The 25,305-nt window shown below is 43.0% G+C and overlaps 1 protein-coding gene across 3 annotated transcripts in view; it reads right to left on the bottom strand.

Moving 5' to 3' along the window:
* Positions 1 to 243: 243 nt before the first annotated feature.
* Positions 244 to 25,305, bottom strand: part of ZFAND4 (zinc finger AN1-type containing 4) — a 44,298-nt gene continuing 19,236 nt past the window's right edge. For all 3 annotated transcript variants that reach the window (XM_069753352.1, XM_069753353.1, XM_069753354.1), the window contains exons 5-10: positions 24,468 to 24,654; positions 13,397 to 13,544; positions 11,611 to 12,723; positions 9,940 to 9,994; positions 3,935 to 4,046; positions 244 to 1,090 (exon numbers count right to left, since the gene is read on the bottom strand). In XM_069753352.1, the coding sequence (XP_069609453.1) occupies positions 955 to 1,090; positions 3,935 to 4,046; positions 9,940 to 9,994; positions 11,611 to 12,723; positions 13,397 to 13,544; positions 24,468 to 24,654 (1,751 nt within the window). In that variant the 3' untranslated portion in view covers positions 244 to 954. The remainder of the gene's footprint in view (positions 1,091 to 3,934; positions 4,047 to 9,939; positions 9,995 to 11,610; positions 12,724 to 13,396; positions 13,545 to 24,467; positions 24,655 to 25,305) is intronic.

Genomic DNA, 25,305 nt, shown 5'->3' with positions numbered 1-25,305 from the left:
AACGATATCGTTAAAGAAATCGTTATGTGTGACGGTACCTATAGACTAGTGGCTACTTGTACAGCCAAGTTTAGGAGAGAGGCCGCCACTTCCCAAGTCCCTTTAAAAAAGGTTTTTGTTTTTTTCCCTTTTTTAAATTGGGGGACCTGCACACAATACTCTTCAGCTGAACAAATACATGTGAAAGAAATGCTGCCTTCCTGCTAATCTCAGCGCACACAAAGAATACAAATGACAAACCCATTAAAAGACAATATTTATTTATTTTTTGACAGTAATTTGCCTTTTAAAATGGAAAAAACCCTGAAGTTTAAAAATTAACGATTACAAAAGAATAAAACGCCTAATTTGGAGGCATTGTAACAGGAAACACTTCATTGCCAACTGAAATGCGTGGCTGATATTAGATATTTATACTAATTCAGACTGACAGAAGCCAATTAAAAGGCTCATTCACACGGCTGTAATACAGCTCCATACAGGATGAGGATGAAATCCAGTAAGGACACTGCCAGGAAACCTACACCAGTGCTTTTTGTGTGGTAAAGGTGCCCAGATGGGATCAGATTTTGTTCCCGTCCTACTTTGCATATTGAGAAAATAATTTAACCATACAAAAAACAGACAAGAATAAAAACAGACAAAACACATGAATACAGCACTCCTTCCATCAGAGTATCCCCCCAATTATACAGTATATCATTTTTCAGTAAAGTGCATCTTCTGTAAGATTTGTCTAGTGAAACAGTGTTTTGCCAATCTACTAACCTAAAAACACAAAAACGTGAATCATTAAGAAAGATGTTAACGTGAGGTTTTTCTTTTTTTTCACAACTTTTCACATTAAATAAACTGAATATACTTGGCAAACATTTACCTTGGAAAAAAAAAGGAAAAAAACGCATGATTAGAACAAAACGTTTCTTGGTGCAATGGTAAATACAGTGTGAACAATTAGATCTTGGGGAGTTTTGGCGCAGTTATGACTGGGTTGGACTCCTGCAGATATCTCCTGCCCGCTGTTTTGTAGTCATAGGTACAGCTGTGAGTTTCTGCATAACGGTGAGTGGCACAAAAATTGTTCCCACACCTGGAAGAAAAAACAAAAAAAACAAACAAGTATTAGGTTATGTTCACAAGTTGCGTTTTTGCAGCTTTTTTTTCCCCGCAGTTCAGAATACTAGCAAAAGCCAGAATATTTCAGAAATTGCACGCACACTTTTTTTTCCCCCAGACTGAATTGGAGAGCTGCAGCATTTATTGAAATCTGCAAAACGTCAAATTCTATGGTTTTTTTTTTTTGCAGCTCATTTTCACTCCTATAAATATCAATGAGAAAGTTCAATGACATTGCAAAGAGTGCAACAAACCAGTTTTGCTGCTTTTTTGTAGAGAAATCAAATTTTATTAAAACATGGATTCTGGCAAAAAACAGAAAAAACAAAACAAAACCCAAACATGCAGCAAAAACATTTGTAAATACCATTAATAGAGAATCAAGATAAACAGATCTATAAATGAAGTTGATGCTACCAAGTGTCCTCACAGTACTGTAATTCTTAGTTTGCCCTGTGGCAGCGCTGCAGACGCCTAAACACTTGTCCAGGTTCACCAGCAGATTCTAAGTCTATTGCCACGCAGATGCCCAGCGTATGGCATCTGATGCGATATGCCGAGGACCCTCGGCTCCAGCTGTGCTGCGAGCGGGAGCCGAGTGTCAGTGCTCTGTACTCCGATCCGCTCACATGACAGGATGGAAGCACAGCTGCGGAGGAGACGGAGAAATTACTTTCTCCATCTCCTCTGCTGCCATCGTCTGGGGGAATCGCACTGCACTCTGGCAATAGTTCACTCGTTAGAGTTAGCGGAGTCTCGCTGCAGATTGCAGCATGTTGTGATTAGTTTCTCATGCCGATTCAGCCTGAGAGAACATTCGCAGATCTGATCTGGCCCATAAAATAACAGACCAGTGCAATGCGATGTTTTATCGCACAGCACTCGGCTTTGTTATGTTAGTGTGACTCAAGCCTAAAAGAGGATACCGATGCCGGTCATGGTCCGCTCCTGCCAAAGATTCAGCTACACCCGGTCAGAGCAGCAGTTTCTCTTCCTGTTGACAGGGCGGGACTACTGGTGTCATGCTGACTGACTGCAGACTCCCGCTGCCTAATTGGGGGAAGCTGGCTGGCAATCAGCATGACTCCAGTAGTCACACCCTTTCAACAGGAAGAGAAACTGCTGCTCTGTTGAGAGGCTGAATCTCTGGCAGGAGCGGACCATGACCAGAGCTGGGTATAACAGGGAGGTAGTTGCCTCTGTTAGCAACTACATATTTTTTTCACCTTTTAAAGTCCAAGATATGCCCTTTAACGATGAGGCTGGATGTCCCCGAATCACTCTGCTCAGAGAGAAGTGTGCACCATGGATATAATCAAGTGTACCCTGTTATTGAACTAGACCCACATGTATACTGACAGTAATCCCTTCATAGCCCTGGGCCACTAGTTAACCCTTCCACTGCCCCTATATCACCAGGGCATGCCAACATTAATACCTTTCATGCCACATATATTAACCTGTGCAATTTCTTAGACCACCAGGTATTTAGACAGAATCTTCACTGCATTAGACCTGGATGCAGTGTAATACTACTTACATGGATGCCATGTAGGCCTGTTTACAGCTACATAACTTATTGATGAAGGTAAGGTAATGAATATAAACAGTTAAGGCGATTCAATATTGCCCAGCGTAGGGAACTGAGCACTCAACTACCCTGCTCACTTGCTATGAAGGCTTAGAGGAAATACGACCACAGTAAGTTATCTGCCTAGTCAGTAGCAGTCATACTAATTTTCCTCAAGTATATATATGGGTATGAGAATTTTTAGGACAGAGAAGGACAACTTAAATTGTCTACAAGTCAATTTATCTTAAAGTGATTGTCCAGGCTTGGGACAAAATTCTGCCGTCACTATGTGCGGTACGCACATTGTCATGATTGCTTGCCATTGCGGTTGGGAGCGGGCAGGTGCATGACCACACATGGGAGATTTGCATACTTGTGGTCATGTGCCGACTAGATGTGCCCCCAGGCTCTCTCAATTCACTTCCCTTGAGAAAAGCTGAATGCATCTAGTCGCCATGTGACCGCCAATGTGCAAATCGCATATACATGGTTAGGCGACCACTCGCTCTCAACGACAAAACTGAGGGGACGTTAGCCCCGCGTGCTGTCAAGATTCAGTGGTCGGCAGACAGTGCGCAGGCTGGGGACAAAGGTCTGTCATCAGTAAGGATTCTTTGGTGCCGGCACCAAGAGCGGGCAGGTGCAGGACAGCAACTATGCCATTTGCATAGAAGCAGTCATGGCCGGCTAGAGGTGCATGGACTCACTCAATACAGACAAATTCATGCATATTGAGGAGGATGGACACATCTAGTCAAAATGTGACTAGAAGGATGCAAATCGTATTTGTGCAATTGATCATATGACTCCGTGCTGGAAAATTCTTACAGTGTGCACTGTGAGGATTCAGCAGTTGGCAGACATCTGGATCATTGGTTGGAAACTGGACAGGAAGCTGCCAGCAGCGGATCTTTACGATTAGCCCAAGTGCCTTCAGTGTGGCAGAACATTCATTACACAGCCATTAATAACCTCACTGATAACAGCCAAAGTGTGCAAGTGTGGAGATTTCTGCACGTGACGTTCCTCCTCAAGATGTTTTGAAGATTCTGTGGTCATTGCTTCAACATTTGCACATAATTAACATATATCCATCAGTCCATGACTTCCCTTCATGGTGTTGTAATATATATAAAACTAAATTGCACTTCCTAGTGTTTCTAACAGCCTGTAAATAATTTCTCTCATTCTGTTAAATCCACAGGTTATACTCCACAGACATTCGGACAGCACCCAAGCAGTTACCTGCATTCATAGCTAGTCGCCAGGCCAGTTTTCTTCCCACAGAGAAAGCAGTGTTTTGTTGCCTTCTTAGTCCGAACAGACTTAACAGGAGGAAAGAGATGTGTGGCTTCAACTGTACAGGAGAGAATGGGAGGAATATCAGAACAGAGTGAGTGAGTAATGCTGCGCTCAGGAATTAGGACAAAAGGTTTCAATTATTTTGCAGTTCATTTTTTTGTTTTTAAATTTGCATTTTCTTAAACAAAGTTGAGAAGCAAAGAATAAAGGGTTGGGCAGGTTACATGTTCTCAAGGGAGGTAGCCTGCTGACTGAAGTGTCTGGCATGGCTTTACTCTGCTCTCCCCATTTAGAACACATGAAGGCTTAGCTGGATTGATGAAGCATTTGTATAGGGTGGGGGAGAACACCTATTGAATGTTTATGACCCCCTTAAGTTTACATTTAATGCCCCTATTATTTATTACTAGTGATGAGTGAGTATACTCGTTGCTCGGGTTTTCTCGAGCACGCTCGGGTGGTCTCCGAGTATTTGTTAGTGCTCGGAGATTTAGTTTTTGTTGACACAGCTGCATGATTTACGGCTACTAGACAGGCTGAATAGATGTGGGAATTCCCTAGCAACCAGGCAACCCCCACATGTACTCAGGCTGGCTGGCAGCCATAAATCATGCAGCAGAGTTGACAAAAACTAAATCTCCGAGCACTAAAATACTTGGACACCACCCGAGCGTGCGAGAGAAAACCCAAGCAACGAGTATACTCGCTCATCACTATTTATAACGCCAAAAAGTGAATGCTGGTGGGATTACCATTCTTAAAAGGCTATGATCACATTCCGTTTGTCTGCTCCCGAGACAATGCTCTTAGCTTTGTTTGGTCCTTGTGCTGCGTGGCACACAACAGGATACAAAACCGCACCGTTACTACTTTTCACTTTAGGCCGGAGTCACACTACAGCGAGATACGGCCGAGTCTCTCAGGGTAAAACCAAGCTCCGGCACGCCGGAGCGGAGCGTGCAGCTCCATGTATTGCTATGCGGCCGCACGCTCCGCTCCGGAGGGCTGGCGCCAGAGCTTGGTTTTAACCTGCGAGACTCGGACGTATCTCGGGGTGTGTGGCTCCGGCCTTACATAGGCAGACAGATTAAAAGTTTTAGACACCTGTGATGCAAATTACTAGACATCTTATTTTTGACATGTCCCTATGGTCAAATTATTTTCAATCTTCTCTAGGGGTAGAATCTTTTTTTTGTCTAGGCCATTTTCGTAAGTTTTTTTTTTATTATTATTTTGTTGAACCACAAAAAGCAAGGTCTGAATTGCTCATTACCTAATATTTAAATTCACACTGAAAATTACTTTTGGTCAGTTTAACCAATAAACTTTATACCAGGCTATTTGCGCTCCCGTGGGTGTAGGATCCAAGGCTTCTTATCATCCAAAAAAGGTTTTTAATTTCTCAAGAAAAAGTACATACAGTGCATTTCGACAGTATAGATTTCTTCCTCAGGTATAATTAATAGTGATGAGCGAGTACTCAATGCTCGGGTTTTCCCCAAGCACGCTCGGGTGAACTCCGAGTATTTGACTGCTCGGTGATTTAGTTTTCATCGCGGCAGCTGAATGATTTACAGCTACTAGCCTGCTTGATTACATGTGGAGATTCCCTAGCAACCAGGCAACCGCCAGATGTACTCAGGCTGGCTAGTAGCTGTAATTCAGTTGCCGCGATGAAAACTAAATCTCCGAGCAGTCAAATACTCAGGTCACCCAAGCAACGAGTACAGTCGCTCATCTACAGTGCCTACAAGTAGTATTCAACCCCCTGCAGATTTAGCAGGTTTACACATTTGGAATTAACTTGGCATTGTGACATTTGGACTGTAGATCAGCCTGGAAGTGTGAAATGCACTGCAGCAAAAAAGAATGTTATTTCTTTGTTTATTTATTTTTTTAAATTGTGAAAAGTCTTTTCAGAGGGTCATTTATTATTCAACCCCTCAACCCACCAGAATTCTGTTTGGTTCCCCTAAAGTATTAAGAAGTAGTTCAGGCACAAAGAACAATGAGCTTCACATGTTTGGATTAATTATCTCTTTTTCCAGCCTTTTCTGACTATTTAAGACCCTCCCCAAACTTGTGAACAGCACTCATACATGGTCAACATGGGAAAGACAAAGGAGCATTCCAAGGCCATCAGAGACAAGATCGTGGAGGGTCACAAGGCTGGCAAGGAGTACAAAACCCTTTCCAAGGAGTTGGGCCTACCTGTCTCCACTGTTGGGAGCATCATCCGGAAGTGGAAGGCTTATGGAACTACTGTTAGCCTTCCACGGCCTGGACAGCCTTTGAAAGTTTCCTCCCGTGCCGAGGCCAGGCTTGTCCGAAGAGTCAAGGCTAACCCAAGGACAACAAGGAAGGAGCTCCGGGAAGATCTCATGGGAGTGGGGACATTGGTTTCAGTCAATACCATAAGTAACGTACTCCACCGCAATGGTCTCCGTTCGACGAGCCCGTAAGGTACCTTTACTTTCAAAGCGTCATGTCAAGGCTCGTCTACAGTTTGCTCATGATCACTTGGAGGACTCAGACTGACTGGTTCAAGGTTCTCTGGTCTGATGAGACCAAGATCGAGATCTTTGGTGCCAACCACACACGTGACGTTTGGAGACTGGATGGCACTGCATACGACCCCAAGAATACCATCCCTACAGTCAAGCATGGTGGTGGCAGCAGCATCATGCTGTGGGGCTGTTTCTCAGCCAAGGGGCCTGGCCATCTGGTCCACATCCATGGGAAGATGGATAGCACGGCCTACCTGGAGATTTTGGCCAAGAACCTCCGCTCCTCCATCAAGGATCTTAAGATGGGTCATCATTTCATCTTCCAACAAGACAACGACCCAAAGCACACAGCCAAGAAAACCAAGGCCTGGTTCAAGAGGCAAAAAATCAAGGTGTTGCAGTGGCCTAGTCAGTCTCCTGACCTTAACCCAATTGAAAACTTGTGGAAGGAGCTCAAGATTAAAGTCCACATGAGACACCCAAAGAACCTAGATAACTTAGAGAAGATCTGCATGGAGGAGTGGGCCAAGATAACTCCAGAGACCTGTGCCGGCCTGATCAGGTCTTATAAAAGACGATTATTAGCTGTAATTGCAAACAAAGGTTATTCCACAAAATATTAAACCTAGGGGTTGAATAATAATTGACCCACACTTTTATGTTTAAAATTTATAAAAATTTAACTGAGCAACAAAACTTTTTGGTTTGTAAGATTTATGCATCTGTTAATAAATCCTGCTCTTGTTTGAAGTTTGAAGGCTCTAACTTATTTGCATCTTATTAAACCTGCTAAATCTGCAGGGGGTTGAATACTACTTGTAGGCAATACTACAACTATACTTGTCTAAGAGGTACTTTTGTCTGTTTTTCTGTAATTGAAATCCCAGGTCGTTGATTTCAGCGACAGGTACAGTCCAGCCGCGAATTGGCCCCTCCTTACTTCCGTCCAGTCAGTGCTCCCTCCATACTCCCCTCCAGTCAGTGGCTGTGCAATATGGTACGTGGGCCGTGCTATATACTACATACATATTCTAGAATACCCGATGCGTTAGAATCGGGCCACCATCTAGTCTATCTATATAATCATCTAAGGGTCACTACTGTGTCACGGAAATCCCCCGTCGCTGATTGGTCGCGGCCGTCAGGTTGCCCCTTCCTACTCTCAGTCAGTGCCCCCCTCCATACTCTCCTCCAGACAGCGCTCACACAGGGTTAATGGCTGCGTTACACCGCGTTGTACCGTGGTGTAATGCAGTCAGTTAATGCTGCTGTTAACCCTGTGATGCCTATGCAGCATCAATAGTAAAAAGATCTAATGTTAAAAATTATATATAATTTTTTTTTTTTATTATTCTCACCTTCCGGCGTCTTTCCCGCTTCTCGCGACGCTCCGGGCCATGCATTGCGGTCTCGCGAGACCGCTACATCATCTCGCGAGACCGCAATGCATTCTTAGGACCGGAGTGTCGCGAGGAGCATCACTAAACGCCTCGCCTGGATCTGGGGGCCGCCGGGAGTATAACAATTTTTTTTTTTTTTTTAAATCGGGGATATGGTGCCCACAGTAAAAAAATTAAAAAAAAAAAAAAAAAAAGAAGATTGTGCTCTCGCGAGACAGCCAAGTCATGTGGGTAATTTTGCAATGCATCACTGGGAACGGAAGCTGGCGGCAGCATCGCACGCATCGGGACAGCTTCGGTGGACGCCGGAGGGTGAGTATATAAATTTATTTTAATTTTAATAATAAATTTTTATTTATATAGCGCCAACTTATTCCGCAGCGCTTTACAAATTATAGAGGACTTGTACAGACAATAGACATTACAGCATAACAAATACAGTTCAAAACAGATACCAGGAGGAATGAGGGCCCTGCTCGCAAGCTTAAACTATGAGGAAAAGGGGAGACACGAGAGGTCCCTGTTTTTTTACAGGGATATGGTTCCCACAGTGCTATATACTGCGTGGCCTGTGTTATATACTGCGTGGCCTGTGCTAAGCGCAACGTACATACATATTCTAGAATACCCGATGCGTTAGAATCAGGCCACCATCTAGTCACTAATAATTGACAATATACCTGAGGAAGACATCTATACTGTCAAAACGCGTTGTATGTACTTTTTCTTGAGAAATAAAAAACCTTTTTTGGGTGATAAGAAGCCTTGGATCCTACACCCACGGGAGCGGAAATAGCCTGGTATAATGATGTTTATTGGATAAAACTCCTATGGTTACTTGGTCTGAGTGACGTACTAGCTACCAGGGATTTGCAGCATACCAACCACAGAAGAAATCCACCTTTGAACACTTAATGGTCCCAAATGACCTATATGCAAGATCTCAAGATTTATAAAAGGTGAGTGCCACCTATATTCACCTACGACCTTATTATACATTTACAGTTAGATCAGTGTGCTTTTTTCCCTTCTTCCCTAGTTAGATCAGTGTGCTTTTTTCCCTTCTTCCCCTTTACCAGAAACTTTTGGTCAGTTACAAAGTTATTTCAGTGACCATTGTAGGTTTTGCTTTCATCAACAGATGGGTACCAACAATTTTGTCCATATGTACCAAATATCTACTATATAATTGTCTAAGGGTCACTTCTGTCTGTCCTTCTGTCTGTCACGGATATTCATTGGTCACAGCCTCTGTCTGTCATGGAATCCAAGTCACAGATTGGTCTCGCCAGCTGCCTGTCATGGCTGCCGCAACCAATCAGCGATGGCCACAGTCCACCCTACTCTCCTGCAGTCAGCGCCCGGCACCCGCTCCATACTTTCCGCAGTCACCGCTCACATAGGGTTAATGCCAGCGGTAACGGACCGCGTTATGCCGTGGGTAACTCACTCAGTTACTGCCGCTATTAACCCTGTGTGACCAAGTTTTTACTATTGATGCTGCCTATGCAGCGTCAATAGTAAAAACATCTAATGTTAAAAATAAAAAAATTATATAGTCACCTTCCGCCGCCTTTCCCGCTCCTGGCTATGCTCCGGTGACCGCTCCATGCAAACAGCAGGTTCCGGTGGCAAAGATGGTATGGGAGAAGGACCTGCCATGACGTCACGGTCATGTGACCGTGACGTCACCACAGGTCCTGTGCGAGAACGACCTGCCATGACGTCACGGTCATGTGACCGAACTACAAGGAGCCCTCGGAAGGTAAGTATATGTTTATTTTTTAACCTGTGACATACGTAGCTGGGCAATATACTACGTGGACATGCATATTCTAGAATACCTGATGCATTAGAATTGGGCCACCATCTAGTAGTTATATATTTATCCACACAGACAAGATAATATAAGAGGCAACATGGATGTAGCTACCAAACAGAATATTTTTTTCATGTAGATTTTCTTATCTATATAGATTAGTTACTGGATCTGCAGTTAGGTATTTTTGTAAGAAAACGAAAATGTTAACTTGATTTTTACCTGTGCCTCTTCCACAGCTTGTATTTATCACATTCTGCCCAACTCTATGAGGTGTCTGTAAAAGATAAAGGTTTAATCAGAAAACACAAATTGACACAATGGTGTGACACCACTATACAACTTTGTGAATGAGGTAGGGATATATATTTATCTAATACACAGTAATAAGTATATTCCATATACACCCACTTCCTAATATATATATGCATGGCTTTCTTACAAATAGCCAAAATCTGATACTACTTGGTGAATGATTGGAGTAATAGGATACTCAAAGTTCAGCGTTCTCTCTCAGGAAGTGTTCGAGCAGCTCCGCCATTGGAGAAATGGAGCATTACCTGCCACCCATTTTAAAGAATGGGCCGACCAATTAATGCATTTAGATGCAGCTTCCACAGGTTTCCCCTCTTAGGTAAGGGCGTACTCAGACATCTGTGTTTCACATATGTGTTATAACTGTTTTTGGTGGCTAAAACACACTCATCATCTAAGGATCTGTTCACATGTCTGGGTTTTTTTTTTTGCGATTGTGTATGAGAAAAAAAAAAAAAGTTTATCTTGCTCACAGATTAAAAAGTCACACATAGTTGTATTTATCTGTGAAAATCACGCACAGCACACAGATGCCAGTGTACTATACATGCGCTTTGTAATGGTAATGGTACAAGAGGATTTTTTTTCCGTATGAAAAAAAAGTATATATAAAGTTTTCATCAGTATAGTTCTTCTGATAAGCTATGTCACTTACCTTGTGCAGGGTATTGCAGCAGCTTAAGTGTCCATGGTTACAACCACTCAGTGATCATAACCATGGATACCCAAGCTACTGCAATGCCCTATACATGAGGTAAGCGACATAGCGAATCAGAGGAACTATACTACATTTCTAATTGGAGGTATTTTCTATTACTCCTACTAAATATTGGTATAGGAATTTGGATATGAGAATACCCCTTTAATGAGGAGTATGAGCAAGAAGGGAGAATAGATAGGTGGAGAAAGCCATTTTTGTTATAAAATGACATATTGCAAAGTTTCTTCACTTGTGTATGAATTACAAATTAAATAAAAAAACAAAACTAACCCGTTCTATAATCCACTGCAGTATATACAGTAAGTAGATCTAATATATTTAAATATTTTGCAGTCTCTCTCAATTGAACTTTGACATGTCTTTAACTGTTCCATGTTTTTGGGGGTTTTGTTTCTATGACATTCATGGTGTAGTAAAAATGACTTGTTTGGTCATTACAAATACAGAACCAAATTTATTTAATTTCACTGGTGGGCAGGGGGAGCTTCTCCATCAGAAAAGAAAAAAAAAAAAAAAAAAAAAAAAAAAAGATACAGGTCTCCATTTCTCCATTTGAGATGCAATACATTTTTTTCGGCACCAATGCTGACGTAGCCTTAGTTAGAACCAATTAAAAGACTGTCAGCACAGAATGACGGTTCAAACCCAGTACCGCAGCTCGGTGCGGCCATCAATCTTCACCCCCCTCCTCTTTGGCTCTATGAAGCCAAGTCCCTCAAAGAAGGGTGGAGCTCGACGTAAACCAAGGAAGTTGGGAAGATGTATTAAAATGTTTGGCCCTCTCATGAAGCACAGAGTGCCTGTACTTGGTTTGACCAGTTAGTCTGTGCCGACAGTCGCTTTAAGTGAATACTTACATTGAAGATGTTCAAACTGTCATGTAAGGAGATTGCCTCTTCCTGGAGGGTTGTTGGTGGAGCGATAAGATGATTTCGTAGTCTTCCGGGATTGCTGGAACTGTTCAAGTCATCTCTACTTGTGCTTCGAGCCAGCGAAGCAAAAAATCCAAAATTGTTAAGTGATCCCATGGGTTCTTTAGATGCTTTATTAACCAACTCTGTCATATCTCTAGCCTCCATTTTCGAAATCACATCTGATCCCTTCCCTGGAGATTCCACTTTCACACCTCGGAATCTAGTAGTCCTAGAAGTGGTAGGATCGGCCATGCTTTGGAGTTGCAGAGAATGGAAATTACTGTGTGAAGCTGGTGGTCTCAAGCTTCTGAAATCAAAACACTTGGGGTGACGTGACGTCGAGAAGGTGGCATCATTTAACTTTGGAGAAAAGTGGATGGGTGACAGAAACTTGCTTCTTGGTGGACTTACTTCAGAAGTATTAAGAGATGTCTCCATCAAATCAGAGTTCAAGGATTTGGAGAGTGCAGTCTGATGTGTCTCAATGGTGGAGGCCTCTTGGTTTCCTTCCAACAGGTCAAAATCAGACTTCATTTTTCTCAAGCTGCAAAGTTCTCCATACTGCTCAGGGGGTCCTGCCTCTGCCAACAATGCAAAGGATTCAGAAATTGACCTAGATGCATCTTCAGATGAGAAAAGGTTTAGGTTCTGGTGTAAAATGGGGTCACTGTCTTTTTTCAGCACATCATTTTTGGGAAAAGGTGTAACCGGGGAAAGAACTGCATTTGTTGAATGGCTAGCATCTTCAAGTTCTACACGTGAAACCTTGGGGGGTAAATTTATACTAGAGAGTGATGGAATTAATGATGGGCTTCCCCAGGTCTCCTCTGCTTTCAGAAAGTCACTAGTGATAGACGGTATTGTCCTAGTAGCAGCAGTTAGGGTAGAAAGTGCATTGTGGGAAGACTCCGAGACGTATGGGTTCCCGGGAGGTAGAAAAGTTTGTCCAATGTGGGGGAGAACTTTTAGAAGCCTGTGACGGGAAGAAGCCATTGAGATGCTTGTAGGCCGAGGAGCATTAGGAGGCCGAGGTTTCAACTTCGAAGACATCTTCGGCTGCACAAAAACAAAAATTGAAGGGAGACATGAGAGCATCACGTAACATACATAGCATTCATCCCATATCTTAAGGATAGGTAATAAAATGTGGGAACCGGACTGCTGCGACTCACATTGATCATGAGACTCGGGGTCTTTTGTCCTGTGTAAGAGGAGTAACAGCTGGGACTCACATTGATCCTGAGAATAGGGTCTCAAGTCCCTCATGTGAATGGATCAGTAGAAAGCATGCGTAAACAGCTTTATCTCCTTCTCTTGGACAAGGGGATCGTGAATGTGCACTACCAATCCATGGATGGGGAGGGTAGAAGCAGGACCAGGATCCCCATTCTCCGGTGGGATTCCCAGAGGTTAAACCCCTTACACATACATTTATCATCTATGTGAACCCCTGTTAGACAAGAGCAGCCACTTTTCATATTTTTGATAAGTTAAACTACAAAACTAATAAAACAAAGAATCTGGCTGTCAAGTAGTTCACACAATGATAGCTATACTCTGATACAACCCCGTTGGTTTATAACACGAATGCCTGAGCGACAGCTATGCGAGTAAAGTCCTCTTAGCTGACTACCCCACATTGTTAAGATACTGTACATCCGGTTCACTATAACATTTTGTGATACTACTTAAGAGAAACAAAAACAGTTTATGGCGTTGCTTTAAAGACCTTTTTATTGAGGTTCATGTTCTCCATCTTTGATTTCAACAACTTCATTTTGTTCATAGTGATCGAATTTTCTATAATCTGTTGGCCAGATGGAGAAGCCTCAATGTCATCCTCATCTTCAGCGTACAAGTTATAGACCGAACCTCCACTAACGAGAAGACAAAAAGAGTTTGTGTACAGAGCAGAAGAAACTCAACCAGAAATTATTAATAAATGAATAGCCTTCATCCTAATGTAGACACTTTGAGATGATCCAGTGAAGACCATGCTGACAGATCAAGTGGAATATATCATCCATTATTTCAGATAGAGAATACTGTCAGTTACTTAAAAGTAAGATGGGAGCCTTGGATTACAGGCACTTAAGACCTGTTAATTATTGAGTATCTACTTCCATGCTCCTTAGAACAAACACCCAGCACACTAGAAGGAATCACATAATGAATCTCAATGTCTAGAATCACTTAATTTGAGGGCCCCAAACTATCACCATGTTATACTGCCAAAAAAAAAAAAAAATCATACATGACATTGGCCAGCACAACCTACAATATTAACCCCTTTACCCCCAAGGGTGGTTTGCACGTTAATGACCAGGCCAATTTTTACAATTCTGACCACTGTCCCTTTATGAGGTTATAACTCCGAAACGCTTCAACGGATCCTGGTGATTCTGACATTGTTTTCTCGTGACATATTGTACTTCATGATAGTGGTAAAATTTCTTTGATAGTACCTGCGTTTATTTGTGAAAAAAACGGAAATTTGGCGAAAATTTTGAAAATTTCGCAATTTTCAAACTTTGAATTTTTATGCAATTAAATCACAGAGATATGTCACACAAAATACTTAATAAGTAACATTTCCCACATGTCTCCTTTACATCAGCATAATTTTGGAACCAATTTTTTTTTTTGTTAGGGAGTTATAAGGGTTAAAAGTTGACCAGCAATTTCTCATTTTTACAACACCATTTTTTTTTAGGGACCACGTCTCATTTGAAGTCATTTTGAGGGGTCTATATGATAGAAAATGCCCAAGTGTGACACCATTCTAAAAACTGCACCCCTCAAGGTGCTCAAAACCACATTCAAGAAGTTTATTAACCCTTCAGGTGTTTAATAGGAATTTTTGGAATGTTTAAATAAAAATGAACATTTAACTTTTTTACACAAAAAATTTACTTCAGCTCCAATTTGTTTTATTTTACCAAGGGTAACAGGAGAAATTGGACCCAAAAAGTTGTTGTCCAATTTGTCCTGAGTACGCTGATACCCCATATGTGGCAGTAAACCACTGTTTGGGCGCATGGGAGAGCTCGGAAGGGAAGGAGCGCTATTTGACTTTTCAATGCAAACTTGACAGGAATTGAGATGGGACGCCATGTTGCGTTTGGAGAGCCACTGATGTGCCTAAACATTGAAACCCCCCACAAGTGACACCATTTTGGAAAGTAGACCCCCTAAGGAACTTATCTGGATGTGTGGTGAGCACTTTGACCCACCAAGTGCTTCACAGAAGTTTATAATGCAGAACCGTAAAAATAAAAAATCATATTTTTTCACAAAAATTATATTTTTGCCCCCAATTTTTTATTTTTCCAAGGGTAAGAGAAGAAATTGGACCTCAAAAGTTGTTGTCCAATTTGTCCTGAGTACGCTGATACCCCATATGTGGCAGTAAACCACTGTTTGGGCGCATGGGAGAGCTCGGAAGGGAAGGAGCGCAGTTTGACTTTTCAATGCAAAATTGACAGAAATTGAGATGGGACGCCATGTTGCGTTTGGAGAGCCACTGATGTGCCTAAACATTGAAACCCCCCACAAGTGACACCATTTTGGAAAGTAGACCCCCTAAGGAACTTATCTAGAGGTGTGGTGAGCACTTTGACCCACCAAGTGCTTCACAGAAGTTTATAATGCAGAACCGTAAAAATAAAAAATCATATTTTTTCACAAAAATTATATTTTTGCCCCCAATTTTTTATTTTTCCAAGGGTAAGAGAAGAAATTGGACCTCAAAAGTTGTTGTCCAATTTGTCCCGAGTACGCTGATACCCCATATGTGGCAGTAAACCACTGTTTGGGCGCATGGGAGAGCTCGGAAGGGAAGGAGCGCCGTTTGACTTTTCAATGCAAAATTGACAGGAATTGAGATGGGACGCCATGTTGCGTTTGGAGAGCCACTGATGTGCCTAAACATTGAAACCCCCCACAAGTGACACCATTTTGGAAAGTAGACCCCCTAAGGAACTTATCTGGATGTGTGGTGAGCACTTTGACCCACCAAGGGCTTCACAGAAGTTTATAATGCAGAGCCATAAAAATAAAACAAAATTTTTTTCCCACAAAAATTATTTTTTAGCCCCCAGTTTTGTATTTTCCCTAGGGTAAGAGGAGAAATTGGACCACAAAAGTTGTTGTCCAATTTGTCCTGAGTACGCTGATACCCCATATGTGGGGGGGAACCACCGTTTGGGCGCATGGGAGGGTTCGGAAGGGAAGGAGCGCCATTTGGAATGCAGACTTAGATGGAATGGTCTGCAGGCGTCACATTGCGTTTGCAGAGCCCCTAATGTACCTAAACAGTAGAAACCCCCCACAAGTGACACCATTTTGGAAAGTAGACCCCCTAAGGAACTCATCTTGATGTGTTGTGAGAGCTTTGAACCCCCAAGTATTTCACTACAGTTTATAACGCAGAGCCATGCAAATAAAAAATATTTTTTTTCCACAAAAATTATATTTTAGCCCCCAGTTTTGTATTTTTCCAAGGTTAGCAGGAGAAATTGGACCCTAAATGTTGTTGTCCAATTTGTCCTGAGTACGCTGATACCCGATATGTGGGGGGGAACCACCGTTTGGGCGCATGGGAGGGCTCGGAAGGGAAGGAGCATCATTTGGAATGCAGACTTAGATGGATTGGTCTGCAGGCGTCACATTGCGTTTGCAGAGCCCCTAATGTACCTAAACAGTAGAAACCCCCCACAAGTGACCCCATATTGGAAACTAGACCCCTCAATGAACTTATCTAGATGTGTTGTGAGAACTTTGAACCCCCAAGTGTTTCACTACAGTTTATAACGCAGAGCCGTGAAAATAAAAAATCTTTTTGTTTTCCCACAAAAATTATTTTTTAGCCCCCAGTTTTGTATTTTCCCAAGGGTAACAGGAGAAATTGGTCCACAAAAGTTGTTGTCCAATTTGTCCTGAGTACGCTGATACCCCATATGTTGGGGTAAACCCCTGTTTGGGCACACAGGAGAGCTCGGAAGGGAAGGAGCACTGTTTTACTTTTTCAACGCAGAATTGGCTGGAATTGAGATCGGACGCCATGTCGTGTTTGGAGAGCCCCTGATGTGCCGAAACAGTGGAAACCCCCCAATTATAACTGAAACCCTAATCTAAACACACCCCTAACCCTAATTCCAACGGTAACCCTAACCACACCTCTAACCCTGACACACCCCTAACCCTAATCCCAACCCTATTCCCAACTGTAAATGTAATCTAAACCCTAACCCTAACTTTAGCCCCAACCCTAACTGTAGCCCCAACCCTAACCCTAACCCTAATCCTAGCCCTAACCCTAGCCCTAACCCTAACCCTAGCCCTAACCCTAGCCCTAACCCTAGCCCTAACCCTAGCCCTAACCCTAGCCCTAGCCCTAGCCCTAACCCTAGCCCTAACCCTAGCCCTAACCCTAGCCCTAACCCTAGCCCTAACCCTAACCCTAGCCCTAACCCTAGCCCTAACCCTAGCCCTAACCCTAGCCCTAACCCTAGCCCTAGCCCTAACCCTAGCCCTAACCCTAGCCCTAATGGGAAAATGGAAATAAATAAATTTTTTTTTATTTTTCCCTAACTAAGGGGGTGATGAAGGGGGGTTTGATTTACTTTTATAGCGAGTTTTTTAGCGGATTTTTATGATTGGCAGCCGTCACACACTGAAAGACCCTTTTTATTGCAAAAAATATTTTTTGCAATACCACATTTTGAGAGCTATAATTTTTCCATATTTTGGTCCACAGAGTCATGTGAGGTCTTGTTTTTTGCGGGACGAGTTGACGTTTTTATTGAAAACATTTTTGGGCACGTGACATTTTTTTATCGCTTTTTATTCCGATTTTTGTGAGGAAGAATGACCAAAAGCCAGCTATTCATGAATTTCTATTGGGGGAGGCGTTTATACCGTTCCGTGTTTGGTAAAATTGATAAATCAGTTTTATTCTTCGGGTCAGTACGATTACAGCGATACCTCATTTATATCATTTTTTTATGGTTTGGTGCTTTTATACGATAAAAACTATTTTACAGAAAAAATAATTATTTTTGCATCGCTTTATTCTCAGGACTATAACTTTTTTATTTTTTTGCTGATGATGCTGTATGGCGGCTCTTTTTTTGCGGGACAATATGACGCTTTCAGCGGTACCATGGTTATTTATATCTGTCCTTTTGATCGCGTGTTATTCCACTTTTTGTTCGGCGGTATGATAATAAAGCGTTGTTTTTTGCCTCGTTTTTTTTTTTTTTTTCTTACGGTGTTTACTGAAGGGGTTAACTAGTGGGCCAGTTTTATAGGTCGGGCCGTTACGGACGCGGCGATACTAAATATGTGTACTTTTATTGGTTTTTTTTTTTTATTTAGATGAAGAAATGTATTTATGGGAATAATATTTTTTTTTTTTTTCATTATTTTGGAATATTTTTTTTTATTTTTTTTACACATTTGGAAATTTTTTTTTTTACTTTTTTACTTTGTCCCAGGGGGGGACATCACAGATCAGTGATCTGACAGTTTGCACAGCACTCTGTCAGATCACTGATCTGATAGGAGTGCAGGCTGCTTCACAGTGCCTGCTCTGAGCAGGCTCTGTGAAGCCACCTCCCTCCCTGCAGGACCCGGATCCGCGGCCATCTTGGATCCGGGGCTCGAGCAGGGAGGGAGGTGAGGAGACCCTCGCAGCAACGCGATCACATCGCGTTGCTGCGGGGGGCTCAGGGAAGCCCGCAGGGAGCCCCCTCCCTGCGCGGTGCTTCCCTGTACCGCCGGCACATCGCGATCATCTTTGATCGCGGTGTGCCAGGGGTTAATGTGCCGGGGGCGGTCCGTGACCGCTCCTGGCACATAGTGCCGGATGTCAGCTGCGATAAGCAGCTGACACCCGGCCGCGATCGGCCGCGCTCCCCCCGTGAGCGCGGCCGATCGGCTATGACGTACTATCCCGTCCAGGGTCAGATAAGCCCAGGGCACCTCGACGGGATAGTACGTCTAAGGTCACAGAGGGGTTAAAATTAATATGCAGGTGCATGTATACCGAGTCTGCAATACAAATGTATTTACACAGCAGCACTCTGCAATTAATGAATACATGAATTCGACTACTGCTACATGCATGGGAAAAAAAATAAAAAAAATAAAATGGTCTATGCTAACTTACAAAAGATAAAAGGTGACCCAATATGAGATGGGACACTAAAGATGGTGATTTTTCAGCAAAAATTGCTTGCTTTGTAAATTTAGGCCCCCAATTCATGACACCCCTCTACATGTTCCAAGCGCTCAAGTGAGCTTGGCAAGATCAGAACCCAGCTATAATTTGCCCTTATTAAAAACAGTCTTCGAAAGACGGGTGGATGGGTATAGCCACTAATGTCTTATTACTGGTGGGTGGGCGTATGCGATTATAATCACAACTGTAAAGTAAGTACTGTATTTTCTGGCGTATAAGATGACTTTTTAACCCCTGAAAATCATTTTAAAAGTCGGGGGTCGTCTTATACGCCGGGTACGGAGGAGAGGAGACTCCTTCTGGCCCTAGGATTCATATTCATGTAAAAATAAGAATACAAATAAAAAAAAATATGGATATACTAACCCTCCGACGGCCCCCGGCACTCAGGGGTGCAAGTGTCGGCCTCTGTTCCCAAGGATGCATTGTGCGACGGCCGGAAATGACGTCGCGGTCGCGTGACGTCATCTCAGGTCCTTCGCATCCTTCGGAACGGAGGCTGAAACTTGCACCGCTGAGAGCCGGGGGCCGTCGGAGGGCAAGAATATCCATATTTTTTATTTTTATTCTTTTTAACATGAATATGGATCCCAGGGCCAGAAGGAGAGTCTCCTCTCCTCCAGACCCTGGGAACCATCTGGACCGCACACGGCGTATAAGACGACTGGGCATATAAGATGACCCCCGTCTTATACGGCGGGCATATCCCAAACTCCATACTTTATATGGAAAAGTTGGGGGTCGTCTTATACGCCCAGTCGTCTTATACACCAGAAAATACGGTACCTTAAAGGGAGGGTGCCGTGATTTTAGTTTTTGTATTAATAATTATTGATATAATCAATTATTTTTAATACAAAAGTAAATGTAGTACTTTAATACTTTTTTAGTTATTCATTTTTACTTTTGCCACTGGAGGCCGCCATTTTCATTAGTGTGGGTGTAAGTGTCTGGACACGACACTTGCACACCTCACTTACGGCAGCCATGGGCATAAGAGCCAACAGTCGGGCTCCGACCGCTCCTCCTGCCTCTCAGCTGTGACTTGGGCATGCCCCCTGGGCTGCTACGTCACAGCTGTGAGAGGAGATCGTGGCCATTTTGTTTTTTTCCTCTGTCATCGCACACACAGCTCAGTGTGTGCGATCATAGCAGGAGCTGCCAGGGAGAAGCTGCTGCTGGGAGCGAGGGTCGGGGTGAGTATCTGCAGCCAGGAGCTGTGATTGCAGCCTGTACTTATTATTACAGCACAGGCTGCAATCACTGCTCACTGCCGACCTGTTCAGAGCAGAGTAGGGAGATCGTCACACTGCTCTGCCCTGAACATGACTCAGCACTTCCTGGGAGAGGACTGAAGGTAAGTACAGAGTTTTTATTTTCTTATGCATCTACCACTGCTACCTGTCCCTATATACCACTGCTACTAGCCCCTATATACCACTGCTACTAGCCCCTATATACCACTGCTACTAGCCCCTATATACCACTGCTACCTGTCCCTATATACCACTGCTACCAGCCCTTATATACCACTGCTACCTGCCCCTATATACCACTGCTACCAGCCCCTATATACCACTGCTACTAGCCCCTATATACCACTGCTACCTGTCCCTATATACCACTGCTACCTGCTCCTATATACCACTGCTACCAGCCCCTATATACCACTGCTACTAGCCCCTATATACCACTGCTACTAGCCCCTATATACCACTGCTACCTGCTCCTATATACCACTGCTACCAGCCCCTATATACCACTGCTACTAGCCCCTATATACCACTGCTACCTGCTCCTATATACCACTGCTATCAGCCCTTATATACCACTGCTACCTGCTCCTATATACCACTGCTACCAGCCCCTATATACCACTGCTACCAGCCCCTATATACCACTGCTACTAGCCCCTATATACCACTGCTACCTGCTCCTATATACCACTGCTACCAGCCCCTATATACCACTGCTACTAGCCCCCATATACCACTGCTACTAGCCCCTATATACCACTGCTACCTGCTCCTATATACCACTGCTACCAGCCCCTATATACCACTGCTACCAGCCCCTATATACCACTGCTACCAGCCCCTATATACCACTGCTACTAGCCCCTATATACCACTGCTACCTGCTCCTATATACCACTGCTACTAGCCCCTATATACCACTGCTACCTGCTCCTATATACCACTGCTATCAGCCCTTATATACCACTGCTACCTGCTCCTATATACCACTGCTACCAGCCCCTATATACCACTGCTACCAGCCCCTATATACCACTGCTACTAGCCCCTATATACCACTGCTACTAGCCCCTATATACCACTGCTACTAGCCTCTATATACCATCTACCACTGCTGCCTGTCTCTATATACCATCTACCACTGCTGCCTGCCTCTATATACCATCTACCACTGCTGCCTGCCTCTATATACCATCTACCACTGCTGCCTGCCTCTATATACCATCTACCACTGCTGCCTGCCTCTATATACCATCTACCACTGCTACCTCTGTCCTGTGTAGCTAATCTAGTCTTGTGTAGCTAATCCTGTCCTGTGTACAGTATCACACAAGATAGGATTAGATACACGGCTCAGCAGTCAGTATCTAATCCTCTCCTATGCACTCCTCTCCCCCCTGCGTGTCTTTCCCCATTGTGGTTTATTGTTTTTGTTGTGGGAGATGAGGGAGTCGAGGATTATGCGTTCGGTATGGTATAAAAAAGATTAATAAAGGACTTTATTCTGGCCGAGTCTTTATTTACAATACATGTGAGATCTATGTGGCGGCATTATGGGTGATCTATATGGCGGTATTATGTGAGAAGCATATGGTGGTATGTGAGAACACTGGCGGTATTATGTGTGATCTATATGGCGGTATGTGAGAACACTGGCGGTATTATGTGTGATCTATATGGCGGTATGTGAGAACACTGGCGGTATTATGTGTGATCTATATGGTGGTATTATGTGAGAACTGTATGACAGTATTGTGTGATCTATTTGATAGTATTGTGTGTGATCTATATGGCGGTATTATGCGAGAACACTATGGCAGTATTATCTTCAGAAAGCGGACCCATTCTATGGTGGTTCTGGCGGAGCACCTGCACGCGGGTCTGGGGTAATAGAGGGTAAAGCATGACCTCCAGTTAGGTGCAGTCAGGGCTGGTGAGGCAGCTGAAGAGAGGGGTCTCATTTTTATCGTTACTATATGGCTACATTTCCTTCCCAGCGTCACCCCGTACTTCGCCTGTCGCCTCGCTTTCACACATTGCCAGGACAGGATGGAGAAGACAGGATCTGAGGAGGGGAATGGGGTCTGCATGCAAAGTCTGGATCAGACCAGGCCATCAATCCGCAGAAATGTTTCCTGGATTTCTGTGAAGCAGACGGTCCATCCATGTGTATAAAAGACAGCGCTCTATGTACAATCCCTGGCTGCTCCGCGCACCAAACAGGGGGCCCCCATAGACCAGCACACTGCTCTCCTGAAATACTCTGTGCTGCTGTCACCCTGCTCCCTCCATCACATATCTCCCAGAATCCTTGCTGCCTGCCATCCTTGGTGACTGTCTACTTGTCAGTATAAGGCTGCCTTCACACTATCATTATTTGGTCAGTATTTTACCTCAGTATTTGTAGCCAAAACCAGGAGTGGGTGATAAATGCAGAAGTGGTGCATATGTTTCTATTATACTTTTCCTCTATTTGTTCCACTCCTGGTTTTGGCTACAAATACTGATGTAAAATACTGACCAAATACTGATAGTGTGACGGCAGCCATACTCTGCAGTCACCAACAAAATGGCTGCTCACTGGGTTCCTGAATATCATCCTCTCTAATCCCTTAGCAAACACCCAGAAGGAGAGGAGAGGAGACATCACACACGTCAGCAGACTCCGCCCATAATTACTGCAGTGCAGTAATGTGAGCTAGTTGTACACTAGGTTTTTCTGAAATTTCAGCAGCTGCTCCCCCTAGTGTTGAAAAGTGGAAATTCCAAAACTTTTCAAATTATTTTTCATATTTTACTAAATTATAAACAAATGATAATATTTTTTAATAAAATGTAATCATTAATTCTTTACATTTTTACAATTTCTGAAAAAAAATTTTTTTTGATGGCACCTTCCCTTTAAGTTTTGTTTGTACTAGAGTGGAAAAAAAAAAAAAAGTATAATTTTTAATTAGCATTTTAATGCATGAAATAAGCATTTGATACAATATAAAAACGAACTTAATATTTCGTACAGAAACCTTTGCTTGCAATTAGAGGTCAGACGTTTCCTGTAGTTTTTGCCCAAGTTTGCACACACTGCAGCAGGGATTTTGTCCCACTCCTCCATACAGATATTCCAGGTTTCAGGGCTGTCACTGGGAAACATTGAGTTTCTGCTCCCTCCAAAGATTTTCTATTAGGGCTCCTTTTCACTTGCGAGAAACACGTCCGAGTCTTGCATGTTAAAACCAAGCTCTGGCGCCGGCACTTGGGAGTGGAGCGTGCAGCTCCATGTATTGCTGTGCGGCTGCACGCTCTGTTCAGGAGTGCCAGCGCCAGAGCTTGGTTTTAACATGCGAGACTCACACGTGTTTCTCGCAAGTGAAAAGGAGCCCTTCGGTTCAGATCTGGAGACTCGCTAGGCCACGCCTTAGTTGCCCTGGCTGTGTGTTTCTGGTCATTGTCATGCTGGAAAACCCAGCCACGACCCATCTTCATTGCTCTTACTGAGGGAAGGAGGTTATTGGCCAAAATCTAGCAATACATGGCCCCTTCCATCCTCCCTTCAATATGGTGCAGTCGTCCTGTACAGTTTTCAGAAAAGCACACCTAAAGTAGGACTTCCCCCTCCCCCACCAGGCTTCACTGTTGGGACAGTGTTCATGGGGTTGTACTCAACCTTCTTCCTCCAAACATGTAGTAAATAATGGTATACAAATATTGAGAGCCTGGAGTTTGCCAATATATAGACATGTGACTACTTTTTTAATAACTTTTTATGCTTTATCTGAGCCTGGATAAGCAAGAAACAGCAATTCTGTTAGTGCTTTTCGTGATTTGTTTTTTTTAACACCTGCGTTCATTATGTGGCCTAAATAATGACATTGTTTTATAGTTTGGGTGCATAGGATTACATCGATACCCAGCAAATTTTACTACTTTTGCACATGAAAGCCACTTTAAAATACTTTTTTGCATCATGTTCCGAGAGCCATAATTTTTGTTTTGTCTACAGAGCCGTTATGAGAGCATGCATTTTGTTATAGTTTTTATTGGTGCCATTTTTGGATACGCACAACAGTTGTAATTTTGTTTTTTGCAATACTGTATGAATAGTACCTTCTAAAATAACTCGATCATTTACCTATTGGCCCACTAGATGGTCTTACTACATTATGGTGACCTTTTTCTGTGTTTTTCTTTTTTTTTTACTATCCAGATTCCCTGTATTGTACACAATGTACTTATTACAGTTTGCCCTGGCTTTAAAAATATATATTTTTTCATATTTTTAATGCAAAGAAAGTGGGGTTTACCTGAGCGATTCCGATAACGGTGTCAGGGTACCATCCCCTCTATCGACCACACGGAAGAAATTCAGTTGATCTCCTTCACGGTATACCAAAAATGTAACCTGCTTATTTGTAGGGGTCTTTTCCCACAACTCCTCCCGGACGGGGTCCATGAACTCTGCTATCTCTCGGACGGAGTCATCCAGCGGCACTGAACACAGCAAACAAATACAATAATAACAGGGCAGGATGAAGTCATCTTGTTGGCTCTCATGTGGGGAAGACTCCAAAAATGTGACATCAGCTCATTGGAGCCACTATAGGATTTTCAATGAAGACTGATGAATCATGCTTTGGCCATTTACACAGAAGCACCGGTGTGAGCCTGACCTTGATTTTCCCCATTGATCAATATACAAATCATTTATTTCATTGGGAAAGGAGGCAGGATATTCACCATGGCTTCCTGTTGAGGAACACCCTCTTCCCAATGTATTGCCATTGTTTTCACATCCTCTCCAAGAAGGAATTCGGGTATTTTATTATTATTAATTGTTATAGCGCCATTTATTCCATGGCGCTTTACATGTGAGTATTTTGTTATTAAACGTGTGTGCAAAATTGTTCTAGAAAACTTGAGAATTGGGTCACAGTGGCCAATGACATCCTCCAACTGCTAAAGAAAAACTTACATCTACTTTAATCCACAGAAGAAGAGGTGTATGTCGAAAATAGAAGTGGAAAACTAAGTGAAAACTTAAAAAAACAAAAACAAAAAAAAAAAAAACAAACACATACATGGTCATAATTTTTGTTTTATCATAAAAATGGTGCAAATAAAATAATCAAATAATGTCCTCCA

This window comes from Ranitomeya imitator, chromosome 2, assembly GCF_032444005.1.
Source record: "Ranitomeya imitator isolate aRanImi1 chromosome 2, aRanImi1.pri, whole genome shotgun sequence".
In the NCBI taxonomy this organism is placed as follows: Eukaryota; Metazoa; Chordata; class Amphibia; order Anura; family Dendrobatidae; genus Ranitomeya; species Ranitomeya imitator.
This window is presented reverse-complemented; position numbering and strand designations above follow the sequence as displayed.